The 22,702-nt window shown below is 33.5% G+C and overlaps 1 protein-coding gene across 1 annotated transcript; it reads right to left on the reverse strand.

Annotated features, from left to right (window-relative positions):
* Window positions 1–6,654: 6,654 nt before the first annotated feature.
* Window positions 6,655–20,324, reverse strand: LOC139505696 (uncharacterized). The gene is made up of 5 exons (XM_071295186.1): window positions 19,958–20,324; window positions 9,218–9,272; window positions 8,582–8,702; window positions 7,337–7,428; window positions 6,655–6,754 (listed from the first exon to the last, which is right to left on the reverse strand). The coding sequence occupies exons 1-5, from the start codon at window positions 20,035–20,037 to the stop codon at window positions 6,686–6,688; spliced, it is 417 nt and encodes a 138-aa protein (XP_071151287.1). The 5' UTR covers window positions 20,038–20,324; the 3' UTR covers window positions 6,655–6,685.
* Window positions 20,325–22,702: the final 2,378 nt, after the last annotated feature.

The following is a 22,702-nucleotide window of genomic DNA, read 5'->3' on the forward strand; positions in this document are numbered from 1 at the left end:
ATATATATATATTATGTTTAAATCAGGTTACATGGACTTCAGCAGTCTTTAGAGGTCATCTCCATAGTTTAATTAGATGGTGTCTAGTGTCTAGACTAAATTACACACCAAATGTTGATAGATATTATCCAGCCCATGCATTGTAATTGTTTATTTTAGACTTTTTTATAATTTGGATATATGTTATAACATCGTTACCACAACACCAGTAGCGTTACAGACATGCTCAATACCTTAAATTGGCCTACCTTACAACAATGCAGACTTAAAACTAGACTTATAATGTTCTATAAAATTGTTCACCATATTGTCGCCATACCATCAGATTTACTCATACCAACAGACAATAGAACCAGACAATTCCATCCACAAACTTACAGACACATACTTACATTTAAAGACTTACAAATATTCCTTTTTTTCCGTTTACTATTACACAATGCAATGTACTACCTCCAAAGGTAGTACTTTCTCCGACCTTAAATATTTTTAGAGAACAGTTGAAACCTACTGTTCTCTACAATATAAAACAGTAAACCTAGTAGTTATGTAAATAGTTTTAACCACATGTCATGTTAGTATTTGTTATTTTTTGGCACTTTTCTTTTGTAAATATTTATTTATTATTATCCTACGCATGCGCAGCAGTTAGTAATCATCAAAAATCTGATGGATAACTGGATACCATAAGAAGAAGAAGACATGTGATTCTTCTGGAGCGAGTTAAAATCTCCCGCTTTTCAGACCGTATTCTGTCCCTCCCGTTAAAAATTGAAATCTTCCGCTTTTTGAAAATGTCAAATATGATATGTATGGCTTGTTTTCTATCAAAGCCAAGCCAATGGAATACCTTTACATATTAAAGTGTGCTTGTCCTAAAATTTGACAAAATGCAAACTGTATGTTATCACCAAATACCCCAGCATCAAATTAAAGAAGACAAGTATCTTAGCCAAATTTAAAGATGGTGCAAGTCAAGTGCCAAGGGTCAAGACCATGCTTACTACACTTCATACAAAGCTGACTATGGTGGCCCTAATTACTTGACTAAAAATATGGAGACAGCTACCCACCAGAAGACCCACAACTCTATCAATTCAACACCTTCTGTTACAAACATGTTCAGTAGTTCAGTAATGTAGCTAAATAAGAGGTACTTTTTGCCATGTATGATGGCTGATCACTTTATCTTGGAACTATATATGATGAATAAATATTTGAACCCCCCTTATCTTCTTTTTTACTGAGTAAACAATGGCTATGCAGGTGTTCAAAGGTATGGAATCGTTTTTTAACAAAAAAGGAAGATATATATGAAGTTTAAACACAAACAAAAAATCTTGCGTATGTCGATAAAAAATCTCCAGTTATGAGGCCAAAACTCCAGCTGAAAATTTCCAAATCTCCAGTTGTGGCTTGACAACTCTGTCACATGTCTGTTATAAATCAAATATGAGAAATTTGCCTAAATTCGGAGAACATGAATTTGACAGCTAATGCCTATTAAATAATGGTTTAATAGGTTTTTTTGTAAATTCAATGCCTTAAACACAATCTTCTTTAGTGACTAAACATACCATCGAAGATAAAAGAACTATAACATATAAAAATAACAAACTCTTTAACCAGGGTTTGAAATTAGCAGGGGCCCACTCGCACATGGCCCCTAAAATTTGGTGTACGTGGGCTCCCAAAGTTTCTGCTTTTCGTGCATAGAACTATATAAATTGGCTACAAATTTAACGATTGTGGGCTACCACAGCCAAGTTTTAAGTTCAATCCCAGTGTTAACATAAATTTTAAACTTAATGCTAAACTTTTGACATTTTACGTAATATACTTACATTTTATGACTTGAAGTTTGTCTTTTGTATTAGACCTGTTAAAATTATACCTGTTCCCAAACACATGGCATGGTAATTAAAAAATATTCTATAATTTATATTTTGAGTCATTGGTTAATAAATAACTTTAAGTAATTTAACACTTATTTTGCTGTATTCTACATATATAAATCAAAATACCTTAATTGTTTGAATATTTCCTCAAAAAAAGTTGTAAACAAAATTAATTTCACTTCATTTCACTTGATTGTCAAACCATGCAGGATTTTTAAACAGAAAACAATCAGTTGATAATTAGGTATTTAAAATTTGACGCTTTTCGGTCAGGTTGTATTAAAACCATATCAAATGTCAGACTTACATATTAACAAATGATTAAACATAAAAGTGTGTTTTAAATAATTCAAAAATGTAAAACTAGTGTTTTAGGTGGGGTATTTGTTGGGAAGCCTTAAATTCCTCAAATTTTTAAATTTTAAACTGGACATACTCAAATTCTTGCAAATCTTAATTTTAATAAAATTAACATCTGATTTAGATAAGGTGGAACACATTCAAATAAAAATTATTGGAAATATATCTGTTTTTGTTGACAATTTTATTATTGTTTTTAAACAAAGTCACATCATAATCTGTGAAAACAAAATTCTCATCATTTTCTGATTTTCTTTTAAGGTTCATGTGGACCCTATGGCTAAAATGGCTGTATTTTCACCTCAAAATTTACTCTGAGTACAGACAAACCTGCGCATCTATAAAAAATTTCAGGCATAGCATGCCCTAGATAAATAAATTTCAAACATGTTTTATGTTTTAGAAAAATAAAAACTTACCAGGATTTTGCCGTGCACTTTTTTTCATTCCTCCAGAAGGTGCCAAAATAAACTAAGTTGGGAAACAGTTTTGAGAACTTCCCCACAGGTAATAATTGAAGTGAGCTTTATTAAATGACAAGGACATTAGATGGACAATAGATACCTGACAATAATTGGTTATTTAAACTGTGTACCTGAGTGGACCATATCAAGGTAAACTCAACTGTTTGTTAATTTTATCATCTTCTGCAGGGACGACAAAAAGTGTACGGCAAATTCAAGTTAAGTTATGAATTTTCTAAATCATACAATGCATTTGAATTCTATTTATCTAGGGCATGCTATGCCTTAAAACTTTTCCAGAAGCACAGGTTTGCCTGTACTCAGAGTAAATTTTGAGGTAAAAATACGGCCATTTTAGCCATAGGGTCCACATGAACCTTAATATCCCCCACAAATGGTAAATTGAACTGGTTTGCCAAAAAAAAAATTGTCTCATGAATGTGTGTCAGTTTAAATCTACCTAAAAATGTGTTTAGCACTGCCAAATTACCATTTGATGTGAACAAATTATATAGCTTCCATACCAAGAGTGGGGATTTGCTCATCAGCTCGATTTATGTTGTATGCACATGCCTGTATGATAACCTGTAGTTGCTTTCGTCCATGTCATTTGGACTACAGTGGATAGTTGGTAGTTGCCAATCAAGCAACATCTGGTTAGTTTTATATCCCATACCTTATAAGGCTTATTTATCTCTTGCTCTTTCTAAAAAATGAATTTCTTTGATAAAAAGAGTTTTTGTTTGAATGCATAGATCAAGTTAAGAAAAGTGGAGAATGCAGGTAGGATTTATATAGTGTAGTTCTCTATAATGTCTGAGCAGAGACATGTCTCTGATCTGAGGTACCTGTAAACGCACAATTTGGCCACTGGTTCTTTTTTTCATGTAGAAATTTTCCCGCCATGTGTCAAAAGAAAATAGGTAATTTACACAGAGATCGGAGGTAGGACGGTAATTATCCGGAAAATGTTAAAGGATTTGAAAAAAAAGTTTTTATACCCTAGCACTTTATGTGCTAGTGGGTGCACGTACATGGTCAATCAAGAGCTTGTACCCCCATTACATCAAACAAAAGGATAGAAATAAATGTGACCTAAAATGATTTTCTTCTTCTTTAAGGTCAACAAGGCTTCAATACTGAAGAATACATGTTGTTGCGCATGCAGACTTAAAATCCAGATTTAAACAGAAAATAATATACTTTATCACCGGATTTTTACACAAAACACAACAAAAGCAACTAAAGACTAAGCATCTCGAACACCACCAAAAAACGTCACATCTTTTTATATACATCAGTCAGTTAGTTTTCTCATATGAATATCACATTTTTCATTTCTTGGCCTTTTATAGTTTATTACAGGATATTGGTTTTTCTATTTTAAGGTTGTGCTGTGACATGTAGTTATTGTCTCATTGGCAATCATACCAAATCTTCTTTTTATATTAACTTCACTGCGTTCTGAACCGTTTTGGTCTTTGGTTGTGGTGGTGTGTGTGTGGGGGGGGGGGGGGGACGCACACACAACAAAAAAAAATGAAGTAGCACGACGTGCACTTTATGACAAACTAAAATAAGAGTTAGTTCAAGTTTCTGGGAAATCTGTCAATTTGTTTTCAGAGGATCTAGTTGACAGAGACATAGAGATTTTTTTGGGGGCGAAAATTGTGACGATATCTTTACAAATTAGGTGATACAAAAACGTGTGCATTCATAAGTGAAAAATCGCACAACTTGGTTTGTAACTTGATAGCATGACTGCAACACGACGGGTGCCACATGTGGAGCAGGATCTGCTCACCCCTTCCGGAGAACATGATAACATCCCCAGTTTTTTTGGTGGTGTTCGAGATGCTTAGTCTTTAGTTGCTTTTGTTGTGTTTTGTGTACAATTTTTTGTCTGTTTGTCTTTTTCTTTTTTTTTTATCCATGGCGTTGTCAGTTTATTTTCGATCTATGGGTTTGAATGCCCCTCAGCTATCTTTCGTCCCTCCTTTAATAATAAACAATTCAATTTGTTTTACTACGTTTTTTGATTGAGCTAAGCCATTCCAATTGATATTTTATAGTGTGTCGTTCTTATTTGTGATGTTATGTATACTTTTGTTTCAGAAAAGGGAGAAGGTCTGGTACCATTAAAACGTTTAATCTCGCTGCAATTGTTTGTACCTGTCCTAATTAAGGAATCTGATGTTCAGTGGTTGTTGTTTGTTTATGTGGTTCAAATGTGTATCTCGTTTCTCGTTTTTTTATGTAGAATAGACTGTTGGTTTTCCCGTTTGAATGGTTTTACACTAGTAATTTGTGGTGCCCTTTAGCAAAATACAAACCAACCACAACATTAACAAACAACGAAAAGACTGACCAAAGCGTTTGCGCTTTATAGCAATGGGTAAATACTCAAATGTAAAAGAGAGGTAGAAGATACCAAAGGGACAGTCAAACTCATAAGTGAAAAATAAACTGACAACGCCATGGCTAAAAATGAAAAAGACAAACAGACAAACATAAAAAAACCTAAAGACTAAGGAAAACGAAACCCACCATAAAACTTGGGATTATCTCGGGTACTCTGTAAAGGTAAGTAGATTATGCTCTACATGGCACCCGCCGTGTTGCTTATGTTATAGTACAAACACGGTAATAATTAGAATAAAGAATGGAAATGGGAAACGCGTTATATTTAACTCCAAAACATATAAATGAATTAAAATTAAAAATCACTCAAAGACTATTAATGGACAGATGCTCCTGATTTTGGACAGGCGCAATAATGAGGTAGGGTTAAACATGTTTAGTGAGATCACAACTCTCCCCATATACCTCTAGCCAATGTAGAAAAACAAAACACACAGCAATTCGCACAATAAAACTCAGTGTGAAAGAAGACCTAGTCCGATGTCAGAATATAAAACTAAAGAATGAAGCAAAATGAAAATGAAATATAAATTAACAAAGGATTACTAGTACTGACATGCCAGCTCCAGACTGCAATTAAACTGATTAAAAGATTATGTCTTCATCTTATGATATTTATCAAGCGAAATCCCTCCCGTTAGAGGTTTAGTATCCTACTATCATAAAAAAAAAATAAGATAAGAACCTAACCCGTATCATGCCAACAACTGGTTTTAGAATAAATGTTCGTCCTGAACATGCATGAAATGTTTGCCACTGGGCGCTTAGCAACCAACACTCAATCAATTGAATAAATCTGTGTATTTCCAATGCAAAAACCCTTTGAGTGAATCAATATTGAGACCATAGTCTAATTCGTGGGTCACATTCGTGGGTCACATTCGTGGAAAACAGGACTGGATTTTAATCGTATAATTACCATTTTTGTTTTCAACATACATGTATCAACTATCATCTTTAAAATGGATATTCCAAAATGGTGAAGCAACGAGTGATGGCGTCCGTTGATTTTTCATGAAGGGATAATATCAATTTCACCAATTGTCCAGAACTCTTTGTTTAATATCTTCCTCGTTCTCAGCAACCCTCAATCAAGGAATACAAGCCCTTTGCTAACGTATCAACTGGGGGATATTATAAACCATGTATGCTGGCGCTGCTGGACTGTAGATATAGGCTAATGGAGATACCATTTGATTAATTTTTTTTTTGGGGGGGGGGGGGGAGGGGGGAGGGGCTAGGGTGAAATATGAAGAAAAAAGGCAGGACAGGAGTTTGAGTAAAAAAAAGCAGGATGACAATTTATGCAAAAATAGGCTGGACCAAGAAGAGTGAAAATATATATAAAGTCAGGATAAAGAATACAATTTAAAAAAAGTACAGGTCAAAGTTTTTCATCCTAGTCACTCCCCTAATAATCTTATGGTGGTTCCTTAATGGCAGATCTTCGATTTAATCTGTTAACTGCGTGTATCGCACATCTCCTTTTATCAATAAGAAATAAAACATGATGAGGGTATCCAAATAACGTAAAATTTATTATCAAAAATATGAATAATGTTGAATATAAAAGTCAGCTTTCTTCGTCATCCGCGTCGCTTCGTTGTCGATCTGAAAAGATAAAAAAAAATGGTTAAATGTAAAAATGTTAAAGCAACTAAACCATTAAAAAAACCAATTCAAAATGTCCAAAGTTAAATGTAATATCGAATTTTTCCTGAGCACAAGGTCTAGTGTTACGTGTCATGGAAGAGTCTTAGATAAATGTCTAGTACTAAGTGTTATGTTTAGTGTCGAGTGTTTAGTGTAAAGTGTAGTGTTAATTGTAATGTCGAGTGTTTAGTGTAAAGTGTTACAGTAGTGTTAATTGTAATAGGTATGTGTTTATTGTAAAGTGTTACAGTAATGTTAATTGTAATGTCGTGTGTTTAGTGTAAAGTGTTACAGTAGTGTTAATTGTAATGTCGAGTGTTTAGTGATAAGTGTTGCAGTAGTGTTAATTGTAATGTCGAGTGTTTATTGTAAGGTGTTACAGTAGTGTTAATTGTAATATCGAGTATTTAGTGTAAAGTATAATGTTAATTGTAATGTCCAGTGTTTAGTGTGAAGTCGAGTGTTCTAGATTTTTTTTCAAATTTCGTTAAATTTGCAATAGAACTTGTATTTTATTGGCCAACTTATCAATAAACTTACCATAGATTCTTGATTATCAAATGGATGTCCCAAAAGTTCCTCCCAAGGATTTTCCAGGGGTTCACTGAAGATTAATACATCCCATTGACGTACTACAATTGAAATAACAAAAATAATTATGTAGAATGTAAAATGTGCTTTTCCAAGTAACATGTTCAAATCAGATAAATATCAACTTACCGAGGCTGATATAAGGTTTAAAACCACTTATAAGAACTCAATCAGAAGGAACATAGAGTGAACTACTACGCATGTTAAAAACAAAATAGTTCCTACGCATTTATACGAAAAGCTGTTACTTTGTCAGAAAGAAAATACAGGAAAGTACTACTCGAATCAAACAAAATAATGCCTACAAATGATAATTTTTGCTTTGTTGATAAATTTTTGGTAATTTTGGTATCATATGAAGGCTTAGTAACTAGTGATCATTCCAGAACCGCTGTTGAAAATTTCTTAGATTAGATGTAGCTGTGTTTGTACTACAAAAATTCATGGAACCAGTCATACACATTTTTTTGAGGGGCCGTCTGAAGTCCCTTTTTTCCCCTCTCGCTGTGTTGAAGACCCATTGATGGCTTTCGACTGTTTTCTGCTCTTTGGTCGAATTGTTCTCTTTGACACATTCCCCATTTCAATTCTCAATTTTATAAAAGGACTTTCACTTTATTTGAACTGAACAGAATGAACAAGCTCTTTTTACTCTGGAGACTAAGTAAGCGAAGCGTGGACACAGTATTCGTATATAATCAAGCGCATACGAAAAAGTTTAAAAACGCTCCACACGGCTTCGCCGGGAAATATAAAGTTAGGCAAATTGAATGGCACAGACAAATCCAAATGAGAAAAAAAAACCTACACCAACAGGCTACAATCATATCATTGAAATAGTAACCAAATCTGGTTCTTCTAGTTACATCAGATGACAAAAAAAAATAAAAAAGGATATAAGGGGAGATGTATACCGTGAGAGCCGGAGAATAAAAAACAAAATACTTATAGATTATCGTTGACCATCTCAACGAGATTGATATTCGAGACAATAGAGTTGAGATGATCAATGATAATCTGTTTATCGCTATTTTACCTATGACGACGCGTTTTTCATGTCAATTTCGTTAGCAACGCCACGTGCTTGCTTAGTTTCTAGCGATAATTTTCCATCTCAAGCCAGTAGCATGATATGAAAATTATCACAAAAAAGATCAAAGGAAAAATGCACAAAAAAGCGATAAATATGTTTACCTGTGTTTCTCCTTTTCCATAATATCTGGAGAACTACATAGGCGCCGGCGATAAACGTCAAAACTTTACAAATAGTTTTCCATGGAAAGTTTTCAAACAGCATAAATATTAGCGAATAATCCTGCAAAATAAAAGAAAGACCGTTTTGAAATTTGGTCCGTCGATTTGTTATTATCAAATTTCTTACTAAAATATAATGTATACAGTAGTATGTTGAATGTTCAGGCTTTAAAGAACATATTTTGTAGAGAATGGACACGTTTCTTCTTATAGCAAAATAAAAACTGCAAAAAAACCCTCGAAAGTTTAACACGATATCAGACTTCAATTCGAACTCGAGCTATATAATTCCAACTTTTTTTTAAAACTCATAATAGTTGAGAGTATTGATTACGAACTTAAGATAAACTTGTTGTTACATTAAATGCATACTGATTCTCCAAATAGATATATAAGTAAAAACTCTTCAGAATAGCATAACTATAATCAAAAGTTATTTTAAGGACCTATATCTGCGAAATTGTATCAATATACATGTACAATGTAAGTCAGTAGTATTTTGCTGCGTTTGAGGTAAATTTTTGTTTTGGAAAGCATACACAATGTCAACCAGAAAGACGGAGTAAGAAAACTTACCTCAAAATCTAAAAACTCTAGATCAGATGGATCAAACAGAAATTCTTGTTCATTACTGAAAGAATAAAATAAGGGTTTACTCTAAAAGAGTTTTGGAATTGTTTTTGATTGATTTGTCAAAATTATCTTACTAGTGTTCATTTGAGTGACCCTTTATACAACCTCGTGCGCTTGAAGAGTGGACCTCCCTTTTTAGAAATTATTTTTTTCAGTAAATATTCTTTATTAATTTCTACCTTATTTCATAAACCTAATGTGTTTTTGTGTATAATAAAGATAATAGAATAACGGTAGATTAAATATGACGCCCCGGCTTTCGTATTTTATAAGAAAATTATGTATCTAGCGCCTGTGCATACACTTTTTAGACCTGTGAGAAACCTAAGAAATAAACATATTTTTAAAAATTGGAATTCTTGTTATCCAATTCCTAATATATATTATTATTGTGTACAAGTATGGACACAGACGCAAATTGTCAGTGGGGTTAAAGGTCGTTACAAATGTATTGAAAGCTAGACTGGAAATGTGTATTAACAAATTGAGTTGATGTGTACATGTCTTCATTCAAATGCATTGACTGATAAAAAAAAGGGGGGCTTCAACTTCCACCCCTCTCTGTGAATTAGTTGTTTGAGTGTTTGAATATGGAGTTTGTTAATAAATAGCTGCACTGTAAGCGCATGATATGTCTTGATTCCTTTTAAGCTTGCTTAAAGGTTGAACTATTTTGTTTTGTACAATTATTAGTCTATTTGTTTTCTCATTTCAGTTGTTTTATATTTGTCATTTTAAGGTCTTTTATAGCTGACTGTGCTGTATGAGCTTTTGTCATTGTTGAAGGCTATTTGGGGACCTGTAGTTGTTAATCTTGTTTTAAATTTTGGAATGTAGCTGAAGTCAACAGACATAGACAATTCACCCAAGTTTTATAAAATGATGTGGAAGTGTTTATGTGAATAATTGAGATGGGAAATGAGGAAAGTGTCAAAGTGACAACAACCCAACCATAGAGTAGACAACAGCTGAAGGCCTCCAATGGGTTTTCAATGTAGCCAGAAACTCCTGCACTTAAAGGTGTCCAAAAACTATAAAATCCCCTTCTTTTTTTTAGCATATATAAAAATTCATAACACAGAAATGTATAATCTGAAATTTATTACAATCAAAAGGGACCTTAGGTCAATGGTGTAAACAATTCACCAAAGTTTAATTAAAGGTGATGGATGCATTTTTGTGTTATTGTTCAAAATTGGAAAATTCTCTCTTTTTTAAGGATAAAATCTCTCTTCATAACATGATAATGAAAATTCTAAAATTTATAAAATCGATGTGGAGCTTATGTCAATAGATATAAACATTTCAACAAATTTTCTTGAAAGTAGGGGGGAAGTGTTTTCTAGTTATTGTCTGAAGTGTGGATGATGGACTAATAGACAACAGTATACTATATTATGTTGTGTGTGAGACATTGGTATAATAAAATGGTTTCGAATGAATAATGATTAGAAACTGTTTAATGCAGTTATTGAGGGAACGACAGTGAAGAAATTCCTGAGATCAATGCGTTTGAATCCTAAGAATTCAATTTTTGTTGAAATGAAACAAAGTTCAATTTTTGACCCTTTGGATCTTAATGTAAACCAATTTGAAAAAGGGACAATCCTGTGCAATTGAATATTTCTTGCTATTGTGCAATACTGTGCAATTAAAAATTTCTTGCTATTGCACAATACTGTGCAATTGGAGATTTCTTGCTATTGTGCAATACTGTGCAATTGAAAATTTCTTGGTATTGAACAATACTGTGCAATTGAAGATTTCTTGCTATTGCAGAATACTGCGCAATTGAAAATTTCTTGCTATTGCACAATACTCAGTTAGTATAATAATTTTTGACCCCGATTTGGACCAGCATGAAAACTGGGCCCATAATCAAAAATCTAAGTACATGTTAAGACTCACCATATCAAAGAACCCCAAGAATTCAATTTTTATTAAAATCAAGCTTATTTTAATTTTGGACCCTTTGGACTTTTAATGTAGACCAATTAGAAAAAAGGACCTAAAATTAAGAATTTGGACATGGTTAGATTTGGCATATCAAAGAAGCACAATACCGTATTTCATTTTTTTGATGAAATCAAACAAAGTTTAATTTTGGCCCCTTATTCCTTGGGACCAAAATTAATCCAAACCTACCTTTTGTGGTCATAAACCTTTATAGATTTCAATTAACTTATACTAAAGTTATTGTTCAAAAACCAAGAAAAATGCTTATTTGGGGCCTGTTTTTTGGCCCCTAAATCCTACACTGTTGGAACTAAAATTACCAAAATCTATCCCAACCCTCCTTATGTGGCCATAGACCTTATGTTAAAATATCATAGATTTCTGTTAACCAACTTAAGTTATAGAGCAAAAACCAAGAACAATGCTAATTTGGCCCCTTATTCCTAAACTGTTGAGACCAAAATACCCCAAATCAATCCCACCCTTCCTTTCATGGTCATAAATCTTGTGTCTAAATTTCATATATTTCCATTTTACTTTTACTGAAGTTAGAGTGCGAAAACCGAATGTCTTTGGATGAAGACGATGATGCCAACGTGATACCAATGTACAACCAGAAAGTTTTCAATTTTTGCGGTTGTATAAAAATGATGTCAAATCAAATTTTTAATGGAGTTTGCAACAGTAATTATTCAACTACTCATTTTAATACATCATAAAGTATTAAAGTGTAAATGTCATACAGTCATGGTGATGATGCCTCCGCTAGCATATAACGTTATAAAGGTACATAAATCAAGAACTGTAAAAGTGAAGCTGCTAAAAATTGAACTTAAACCAAGTTTAGAAGGTACCGGTAATAAGCATTTGTATACACATTTCACTAAATTTAGTTGAGACAAACTTGAGAAATTTTTCCATTTGTGAAAGGGGATAACCCTAGAATGATAATCAAAGTGCTTGTAATCACTGAATGGCTATTAAAGACTGCTTAAATTTATCAGTTGGTAGTAAAGTGAATTTTGCATTGTATATTGTATACATAGCATTATTTTAAGTCGATTCAACTACTTTTCTGGACAGAGACAGATAACTCCAATTTTCAAAGAAGATTTCATAAAGCAATGGTTTTAGGTAATATTAATTCAACAACCATTCTGGACAAAGAAAGATAACTCCAATTTATTGCCTTGAATCTACAAAAATGTTTGTTTTTGGCCCTCAATTCCTCGACTGTTTGCCCCATAACCCACAAAATAGACCCCAAACTTCTACTTATGGTATTAAATATTATGGTACAGTTTCAAAACAATTGAAATACTTATACACAACTTTTTGTACTGACACAAGATTAATGCTTGTTTTGGGCACCTTTGGAACCCTTATTCATAAACCTTAGGGACTATATATATATAACCGCCCCAAAACAATCCCAAGCTTCCTTTTATGATTATAAATATTATGTTATAATTTAATGGCTTCCTTTTTACTTATACTGAAGTTATTATCTGGAAACCATCCGTCTTGGGAAGACGACGACAGGATACCTACATGTATTTCAACTGCAAAAATTTCTGTGGTTGTATAAAAATTTCAAATATGTACAATGAAATATAGTTTCAAAATTGATAAGCCTATATAGGCCTTATAATTTTTTCCCCACATAGTTGAAGGACCATTTACACTCAGGACTGAGTCATAAGTAGGCAGTAAAGTCTACAGATGTATTAAAACAACCTAGCATCATATTGCTAGTAGTGGGAGTAGCATTCTTGGGTAAATTTGTTCTTTTTTTATATAATATGTTTGGTTCAAATCAAAATAGAATGCTTTTATCTCCCTAATACTTACATTGTAAATAGAGGTGGTACTACTTTGACAAATCCTTGTACATGAGAGTCTTCTGTCAAATCTTTATTTCACAAAGAATGAATTGCATAACAATGAACTGAGCTCAAAGCAAAGTACTTTAATAATACACTTAGACAAAGAGCTAAATCCAGTGATATACTTTGTACTACTGGTCCTTCATTAACATCCATTGACCAAAACCACATCTCAACAACATTCCATACTACATGGTTGGATTCGGAAGTCCTGAAAAAGACATGATTTTTTTTAACATATTTTAAGTATATATATACACAGGTTTAAAACTTTCTTGTTGTATAATCATTCCGTATCTAGCAACTATCAATTTGCTTAATGCACATATTGATATATGTTGAGTGTACCTCTGTTGGAAATAAGAACACACAAACCTCCACCTAGTTTTAGTCAATGGACAAAACATTCAAAACTATAAAATATTATAGATCTAAGACTTGTCAGTGTCTATTTACCATTGCCACTGAATCAGTGATATATGTATTGTACACATAATTATATACATGCAAGACTAAAATTATAAAGTACATACATGTTTGTATATAAGACTAAAACTGACATTCAGTCTTTACAACATCTTCATTCCCAAAGTCATTTTCAAATCTGACTTCATGGTAAAATAAGATTCCATATCTACAACCAATTAAAAGGAAAAATCCCTCTGATAGACTAGCATTTAAATCCGATTTCTAAAATGGAAGCTAGGTCACCTTGGAACTTAGAACTAAAAAAAATCAAACAATATATCTGATATATTTCAAATGCATGTACATGAAATAATATAAATCTCTAAAATTCACCATATTGTTCCCTTTTTCATCTTCTGTTAGATACTGTATATCCAGTGGCGGATCCAGAATTTTTTTTAAGTGGGGGCCCACTGACTGACCTAAGAGGGGGCTCGCTCAAGTCATGATTCAGTGATTCCCTATATAAGCAACCAAATTTTGTCTCAAAAAGCAGGCCCCCCCCCTAAATCTGCCTCTGATATCAACCTCTAGATGTCTTTCAATTACATTCAGTTTAGTGTGGGTTGATCTTTGATTGTTGTACATGTTACAACCAGATTCCCCGGCAGGGGGCAACTTTGTAAGACCGCAGAGGTTCAAGCTTAGATTTTGAAATAAGGGGGAAAATGTAACCTTTTCAATTTATAAAACAGGTTCAACATCATTTCTGTACATATATAAACATATTCTAAATTGTGGACACACCTTCATTAAATATTCTACTTCAATTAGTGGAGGAGATCAAATTAAAAAGTTGCAATGGTTAAATACTCCAATCACAGTCTTTCCTGCTAAAATCTCATGTGTAGAATGTGATAAACGGTTTTTGGGTCTATATATTGTCCTTGATTTTGAGGTTATCTTGACACAGCAAAATATAAAGAAAATGTAAACTATGATCTGGAAATTGACTTCGTTTTCCCAAAATAAGCCCACTTAAACTGAACTTTAAATGCAAAAGACCTCTAAATGGCTAACAGATATTGCTATATAAAAGAATAGTCCATGATAATACATGTATAATGATATTAAAGAATTCATGAAATTTACACTGATTCTGTCAGTTGAATGGACTAGAATGAGATAACTTATATACATGATAGACATAAAGGTTTTTTCCAACAGTTGTGGTGTAAATTAATTCAGTTGTATTTTATGGTTGATATATTTATGTATATACATGTATGTAAATCATTGGCTCTTCAACCAATGATATTTTACAATATCAATTATTTGTTTATTTTTCTAATGTTGGTATTTTTCAGCATACTAAAAATGTTTTAGCACAACACGAGCACAAGCTTTATAGGGTGTCCTCACACAGGGTTTCCGCTGGCCGTCGCCATTTTTCCCAATTTGCGAAAAAATAATACTTGTGGCGATGAAAATTCGTCATTTGCTTAAGAATTTGGCGAAAGAAATATATAGAAAGATTTATTTTCCTCCTTCTTGTTTATTTACTTTTTTCGAGTTTCTCAGACTTTAACTTATCAGACAATACTCGGAATTCACCTTGACCTCATTAAGATTTTGACAGAAAATCAATTATCAGCTGATTGCAATTTACAGCTATCGACAACAAAGGACTAATTAATAAAGGTGTTGATTGAATTGTTTGTCAAAATGATATGGTTGAATGACTTCCACTAAATGTCACATACAGGAGTTATTTACCACTTTTCGACTCGTGTGTTTGAAGAACTCTTTTGACGTCTCCTCTCCATGTAAAGATAGTTTAGAAAAGAAAGTTGTTGTTGTGACAATAAATGTTAAAGGGCAAGAAAAATCTCCGATTTAAAACTTGAATTATCCTTTGACTTTGATGTAAGTAATTGATCAGGGAGACTACTTTAAAGTCGTTTGAGTGACACACGTGTTTCAAGCATAGTTTACCGTCTAAACTTTTTCATTTAAGATGGTCAAGATGGTGGTTATGAAGAAGGGGGGGGGAATGCATTCTGGCATCACAATTTCAAATGACAGAGGATAACATATGATCTGTCCATATACATGTATGGGGGTATCTTATTGAAGTATTCTTGCCAAATGAAGATTAAACAGTAATTCTAAGACATGACAATAAAAGAGGGGGGATAGGACCTTTATCGGGACTCCGGGATCGGGTGTTTTTAAGCTCGGGATTATCCCCCCTCATAAAATGTACACTTTTTTCAAGACGATTAAAAAATCAGCTGAATTTGACAAATCACACTATTTGTTTTCCAAAAATAACTGTAATTGGATGGGGGTTCTGTGTATTCACATTATTTTAACAACTCTCCTTGGGCCGAGAAAAAAAAAATCTGTGTTTCAGGTAACCTGACCGACCCTGTTATTTAGCCCCGACCCTAACTTTTTTATTGGATCTTTCAAAAAAAAAAAAACAATAATAATTATCAACCGACCCTGTTTTTGACACAGGCTTCTGATAAATGACATAATATTTTTTCTCTCTTGCTTCCTCTTGCATAGAAAGCCAGTAAAACATTTTATTAATGTCAAAAGGTATTCCAAATAGATTAAAATCCAAGAAATTTGCACAGCAGGTGCTTCAAAAACATTGCAAATGGCCCAAGACCACAATTAATGACCCCGCTTTTCATTGTTCACGAATGTAGTTCCTTTTTAATTAGAGTGTATTTTTCCTTAATTTTTTTTCTTTCCCTTCCCCACTCATTTCTTAGATTTTATTGGGTGGAAATGAAAGATGAGAGGTAAAATAATTTTTTGGATGTTGTATTTAAACTCATTTTGATATGGAATGAGTGATTAGGCCAAGTGCAAAAAGGTCATATTTACAGTTTTCGGAACATCTCTTGACTTGTCCATAGGGGTATGGATGTATATTGGCTAAATTTGTAAAAGTGATTGCTTCAATCTTTCTGAATTTTGGATATATTTTTGGACTAGTGCTATACATAAGACACACAAAAAAATTTGACAAAAGTGCATGGTGCAATTTTTTTAATGATACAAAATGTTCTAAAGAAATGATAGAGAAATTAATTGTGGTCTGTGGCCAAATGGCACACTTCCGGTTTTTGAAACTAATTATGGATCCGGACTTGGAAAAAAACATGATAAATACTTAATAACTCAAATATGAAATTTTGAATCATCACCAAAAAGTATACGGATATTTAGATTAATGTAACTAAGAAGTGTTTAAAGTTTTAAGCCATAATCAAGAATTGTTTTTGAGATACGGTGTGACATGTGAAAAAAACACCCCCCCTGTTTAAGTTACAATGTGCCGTAACTCAAAAAGTTTTAATCTTATTTTCACCAAAAAGTATACAGATCATGTGACCATCATAAGAAACAACTATATTAAGTTTCATGAAATTTGGATAAGTCGTTCTCAAGTTACGTTGCCACATGTTTACGCTGGACAGACGGACACCTGACATTTGTATACCATAATAGGTCCCGTCTTTGACGGACGTATAAAAAGCAGTACTAAGCGTGCATGTTACGCTAGAAACATATTCAAAGAATACAGTTTTATAACTTCTTAATGTCATATCCAATATTTATCAAAACCTAAAGGGGAGTTACATGTATCTTACTTCCTATATTTTTTCGTGGATGTCAATACACCTAATCGCTATTTATTCCATACCGGATGAATTCTAAAATTACACAACTTTTTCATCCAGTTGAAGCTATCTGGGGGCCGTTGAAACAATTCACCATGCACAATACTTTTTAATGAGACCCGTTTTAACTTATTGTAAATACTTAAAACAAAATAATTTTTTACTTCAATTTTTAATTTCGAAAAATAGTGGATTATTAACTATTAAAGTTTCTTGATGATCGCTTTCTAAAGTTTTTCCTCCCTCAGCTCTCTAGTAAAAAACCTTTATTTTCAGTCGCATGACCCAAACAGAAAGTTGTACATACAGTGTATTACTGTTTTTCCCAGATTGGACTAAATAGCGATAATTAAATAAAGTGTAATTTCCGGGATTGTTGAAAACTTGCATATTCATCACTATCTGATTTTGTGGTTTTAACAATCCAGACAGACAAATAGCAATAAGGTGTTTAGAAAAAGATGACCTAAAACCTCCTTCATATAAGACAAAAAAAACATGGGAACTCATACTGAATGGTCAAATGTGTTCAATATGAAAATTTGATAAAATCACAAATCAGCCGTTAATGTAAATGGACTATAAGTATGACTTTTGAGCAAATTTAAAGGGAAATGACGGGGAAGGGGCAAATTAGCTTTCAAGGGGAGCAAATGCTGTTTAAATTGGTAAGCGGGTTTTAAATATAGAGGGAAAGTGGAGTCATCTTTTTAGACTTTAGTTACATGTAAATATAACTTATGTAGACTTACCTTCTAATTCTATAGACTATTAAAAAAAAAACACACACACAACTCGGAACTATTTCTAATTCACTTGGACTACTGATACAAACCTAAAAACAAAAAGAAAAATATCATAAAATAGTGATTGAAAGATTCATAACACTTTAAAAGGATAATTCAGACACGTGTTACACGGGGAGCATGTTTGTTTACATATAATAATGTCACGTGATGGCGCACTGACCTCGCATGCTGCATCGCCCTTACAATTCACTAATACATGTACATAACCATTTTCATGCAAACATGCAACGTGAATGTGATTGGTTATCAAATAATACAAAAATAATGCATGAACCGTTGAAGAAGAAATTATTTCATCAAATAGAGTGGATTTTTCACTTTCGACACGAATAGGTCGAGTTGACATTCCTGTCATCGGAGATAGTATTGAGATAAAAGGGATAAAACGGACCGTCAAAAAGGTCTAGAGAATCACATCAGTAGAACCTTAACATAAATAAGTAATACTTGCCAACATTTCTCTAATTGATAACCTATAGAACTGAAATTTCACAAAAATACCGGTAAATAATTTTGTTGTGATGCTGGTTAAATTGGCGCTAAATAAATATTCTTACTCCTATTGCTTCATGTAAAAAAAAATGTATAGAATTGAATTCGACTACAGTTCAGAATAAAAAATAGTGAATATGCAAAAGCCAGGTAATATGTTAATGATAAAGTGTGTATAAATTTTCGTAAACGAAGTTACCCGTATACTTCCCCAAGAATTACATTTGAGCGCAAAGTTCTGTAATTGTGTGATATGGTTTTGGGTTTATGTAACATAATTTAGACTGGGATCCTGGCTAATCTTGACCTTACGACGCGCAGCTAGATTGGGCCGGATCCCAGTCTAATGTAACATCGTAGAACTCAGGGTAACGGAATTTTTTGCGTTGCTATTACAGGGGCGGATGCAGGAATTTTCGAAAGGGGGGGTGCTAACCCAGGGCAAAGGGGGGGTGCAGGGGGGTGCAAAACATATGTCCCGATACAAATGCATTGATCGGCAAAAATAAAGGGGGGGGGTGCGCACCCCCGGAACCCCCCCCCCCCCCCCCCCCTGGATCCGCCACTGTATTAGATCATTGAGGCCATCTATTTTTATTGCGGGTTCCACATATTTAAATCGGAATTATAGAAAAAATGGAATGTTGTGAGCAGAATCAAAACAGAAATGATGAACACTGCAACATTTCCAGAAAAATATAAATAGGATGGAGGATCTGTGTATTCACATTATTTGTAAAACTCTCCTTATTCATGTGAAGCGTGTGCTTTACATCGAGGCTTATTCTTTACATCGAGGCTTATTATGCTAATCATTGACGCCACAGTACTTCAACCAATCAGACAATGTTTATTTGGGGCATTCGATCGATTTTAACTCAGATTTTGGAATATTTCAATCGAAATTATAGAAAAATGGAATGTTGCTGGTACATATAAAATAGAAAATGATGAATACTTTTAGCTAAAGATAATTTGGATGGGGGTTCTGTGTATTCACATTATTTGCACAACTCTCCTTACTGATGCCATATTTTGGAATTTCCGTGACCTAAATGGTTCGCGAAAATTAATATTTTTTATATATAGTATAGTAATTATAATATCGGACTGTTGGTGTTGTTATGTATACTATACTAAACGAACGAAGTAACACACCATTTTAACTTCACTTTTTTACATTTTCGTTTACATGATACAAATTAGATGAATTGGGAAATCTACTAAGAAATAAACTTGACACCTAAATATCAAGATAAATATCAAGGGATTTTTTGTACTCTGCAATATCATATCGGTTAAAAGGTACGGTCACTTATAAAAGACTAATTGTTTTGAGCTCTTGGGTCGAGTCTCATTTTCATTCTCTATTCCAAAATTCTAAAATTACTACTTTTTTAAACTGAGAAGATGACAAATTAAGATACTTACAGTTCTACAATAGGGTTATTAACAGACCACGGTTGAAGTAGGACCATAGTAACAATGCTTGCTATCAAAATAACAGCCATACTAGCGTATTGCGAGCGAATTTTCAGACAGTAACACAACTGCTTCTTCAACTTTTGTCAAATCTTGGGCGATAGTGGTAGCTAATGGTTTTACGTAACGTCACAATCCTCCCGTAAAGTCAACGGCATATGCGCAACGAAATCGATGTAGACTGGCGTCGTAGTCCATGTTCAAATGTCTAAACAGCAAGCAACAGAATTGATGAAACAACCTGAACTTTGCTCATTTTTGAAGACCGTACGGTGACCTAAAGTTGTTAATTTCTGTGTTATTTTGTCTCTTGCCAAGAGTTGTCTCATTAATCATATCACATCTTTTTTTTTTATATAATTAGTTGATTTCACGGTTAACAAGTTGATACAGCCTTGGGTTAAAGTTTATTGCTCCTTGTCAAACCTTCATAGAATTTTATGAAAACTTTAGCAGAAGCTTATTCATGATTTAAATCAATTTTCATTTTCAGTATTTTTCTGATAGATTGACTAATCACTTTTTTTTTCTTACTTTAAACCTTCATGGATTGTCATGAAACTTGGACAGAAGCTAATCTCAAAGACCAAATTATAGCACCCGAAGAAAGGTTTGATTTAAAGAAAAATCTTTATATTACAAAGAAGTGAACTTACCTTTTATGTCAACATACACTTTTACACTAACAATTAGGGACGACATCAAAAGTTCAATGAAGAATAAAAAACTTAATTCACATAGTTTTTTCCCTGACCCCCACACCCCCTTCTTAACTTAATTTGGGAAAAATTGATTGACCAATAGGGATATATGTAAAATCGATTTTAGATTAACAAAACTTGCAGCAATGTTGACTCCCCTCCCCCCCCCCCCACCCCCAAACTATTTGATTTAAGTTTTTTTTATCCTACATCGATCTTTTGATGTCGTCCCTTATCAGCCATCGTAGGCGAGACACAGTTTTCCGCGGAAACCCCGGTTACAATTTTCTATAGTTATTATTATGTACTGTTATACCACTGTCCCAGGTTAGAGGAGAATTGGTGCGCCTTAAACTAATTTAACCTCGCAAAAGTATGTATGCAACTGTCTGAACTGAGTCATGACCGTGAAATTTCGTTCCTTATTTTGTACATAAATCAGGCTGATAGTTTTCACATTTGGATTGTTTTACATTTGTTATTTCGGTGCCTTTTTCAGCTGACTTTGTGGTATAGGTTTTACTCATTGTTGAAGACCGTTTCAACTAAAGTTAACTCTATAGATTGTTCTTATGTTGTACTGTTACACAACTAGCTAGCTGTCCAAAGTTAGGTGGAGGGTTGGCGCCGGTGTCCCTATAGCCATTCTTCCCCCATGCCAATTTTTCCGGGGGGAAAAACTGATCGACTTTTCCCCCCAGAAAAATTGGCATGATCCAACTTTTCCCCCTCGGTGAGATTGGGGGAAAACCAGGATCAGGCCAATCCCCCCCTTATAGGACGAGAATTTTTCCCCCTTCGGCGACGTCAGTTTTATAAATATTTATAAAAAAAAAAAAAAAGAATAGTAACTTTTTTTTATTAGTCAGTTAGCGGTACCAAACCTTCAACGTATCAATATTCATTTGACATATATTTCGGGTGTGTTTAAGCTCGGGATTTCGAGATTGACCCTTTCAGAGTCCGGAAATTCTTTTTTTTCGAATTTAGGGATGTCGGGATTTAATTTTGTTTAAATTCGGGACCTCGGGATTTCGTGTTTTTAAGCCCGGGATTTCGGAATCATGCTTGCATCATTTATATACAGTTTAATCGTCATAATATATATAAAAAAGAAGATGTGGTATGATTGCTAGCCTGTTGTCGGAAAAACTAAAAGTGCAACGTGAATTTTAGTGGTGATAAAATGTTCCATGGCTTATAATGAACCCCAATGAAAACTTGCTGACAGTTCAAAGAATTATGGTATTAGTATGGAGTATACACCTTGTAAATAATAAAAGTGAGTTGTAAGTTGCCATGCAGGTCAAAAGAATGCATGTAAATGTCAGCATATTGAAGATTCGGACGATCAGACAAAATAATACACAAAAAAAATGCAATTACAGACGGCAAAAAAATATAAACGGACTGATGAACATGAAGACAGACAGATTGACATGTAGACGCAGTATGGTAGACATATAGACCGACTGGTGGACACATGCACAGACGAGTAGAGATGTAGGCACACTAGTACTGGTGTAAACGTAAACTGACTTGTAAACATGTAGATAGATTAGTCAACACGGAGAAAGACGGGTAGACCTGTAGACATAATAGTAGACATAGACGGGTGATTGTTGTTTGTTTATGTGGTTCAAATGTGTATCTCGTTTCTCGTTTTTTTATGTAGAATAGACTGTTGGTTTTCCCGTTTGAATGGTTTTTACACTAGTAATTTGTGGTGCCCTATAGCAAAATACAAACCAACCACAACATTAACAAACAACGAAAAGACTAACCAAAGCGTTTGCGCTTTATAGCAATGGGTAAATACTCAAATGTAAAAGAGAGGCAGAAGATACCAAAGGGACATTCAAACTCATAAGTGAAAAATAAACTGACAACGCCATGGTTAAAAAAGAAAAAGACAAACATAAAAAAAAACTAAAGACTAAGGAAAACGAACCCCACCAAAAAAACTTGGGATTATCTCGGGTACTTTGTAAAG

Source organism: Mytilus edulis, unplaced genomic scaffold (assembly GCF_963676685.1).
Source record: "Mytilus edulis unplaced genomic scaffold, xbMytEdul2.2 SCAFFOLD_418, whole genome shotgun sequence".
NCBI lineage: Eukaryota > Metazoa > Mollusca > Bivalvia > Mytilida > Mytilidae > Mytilus > Mytilus edulis.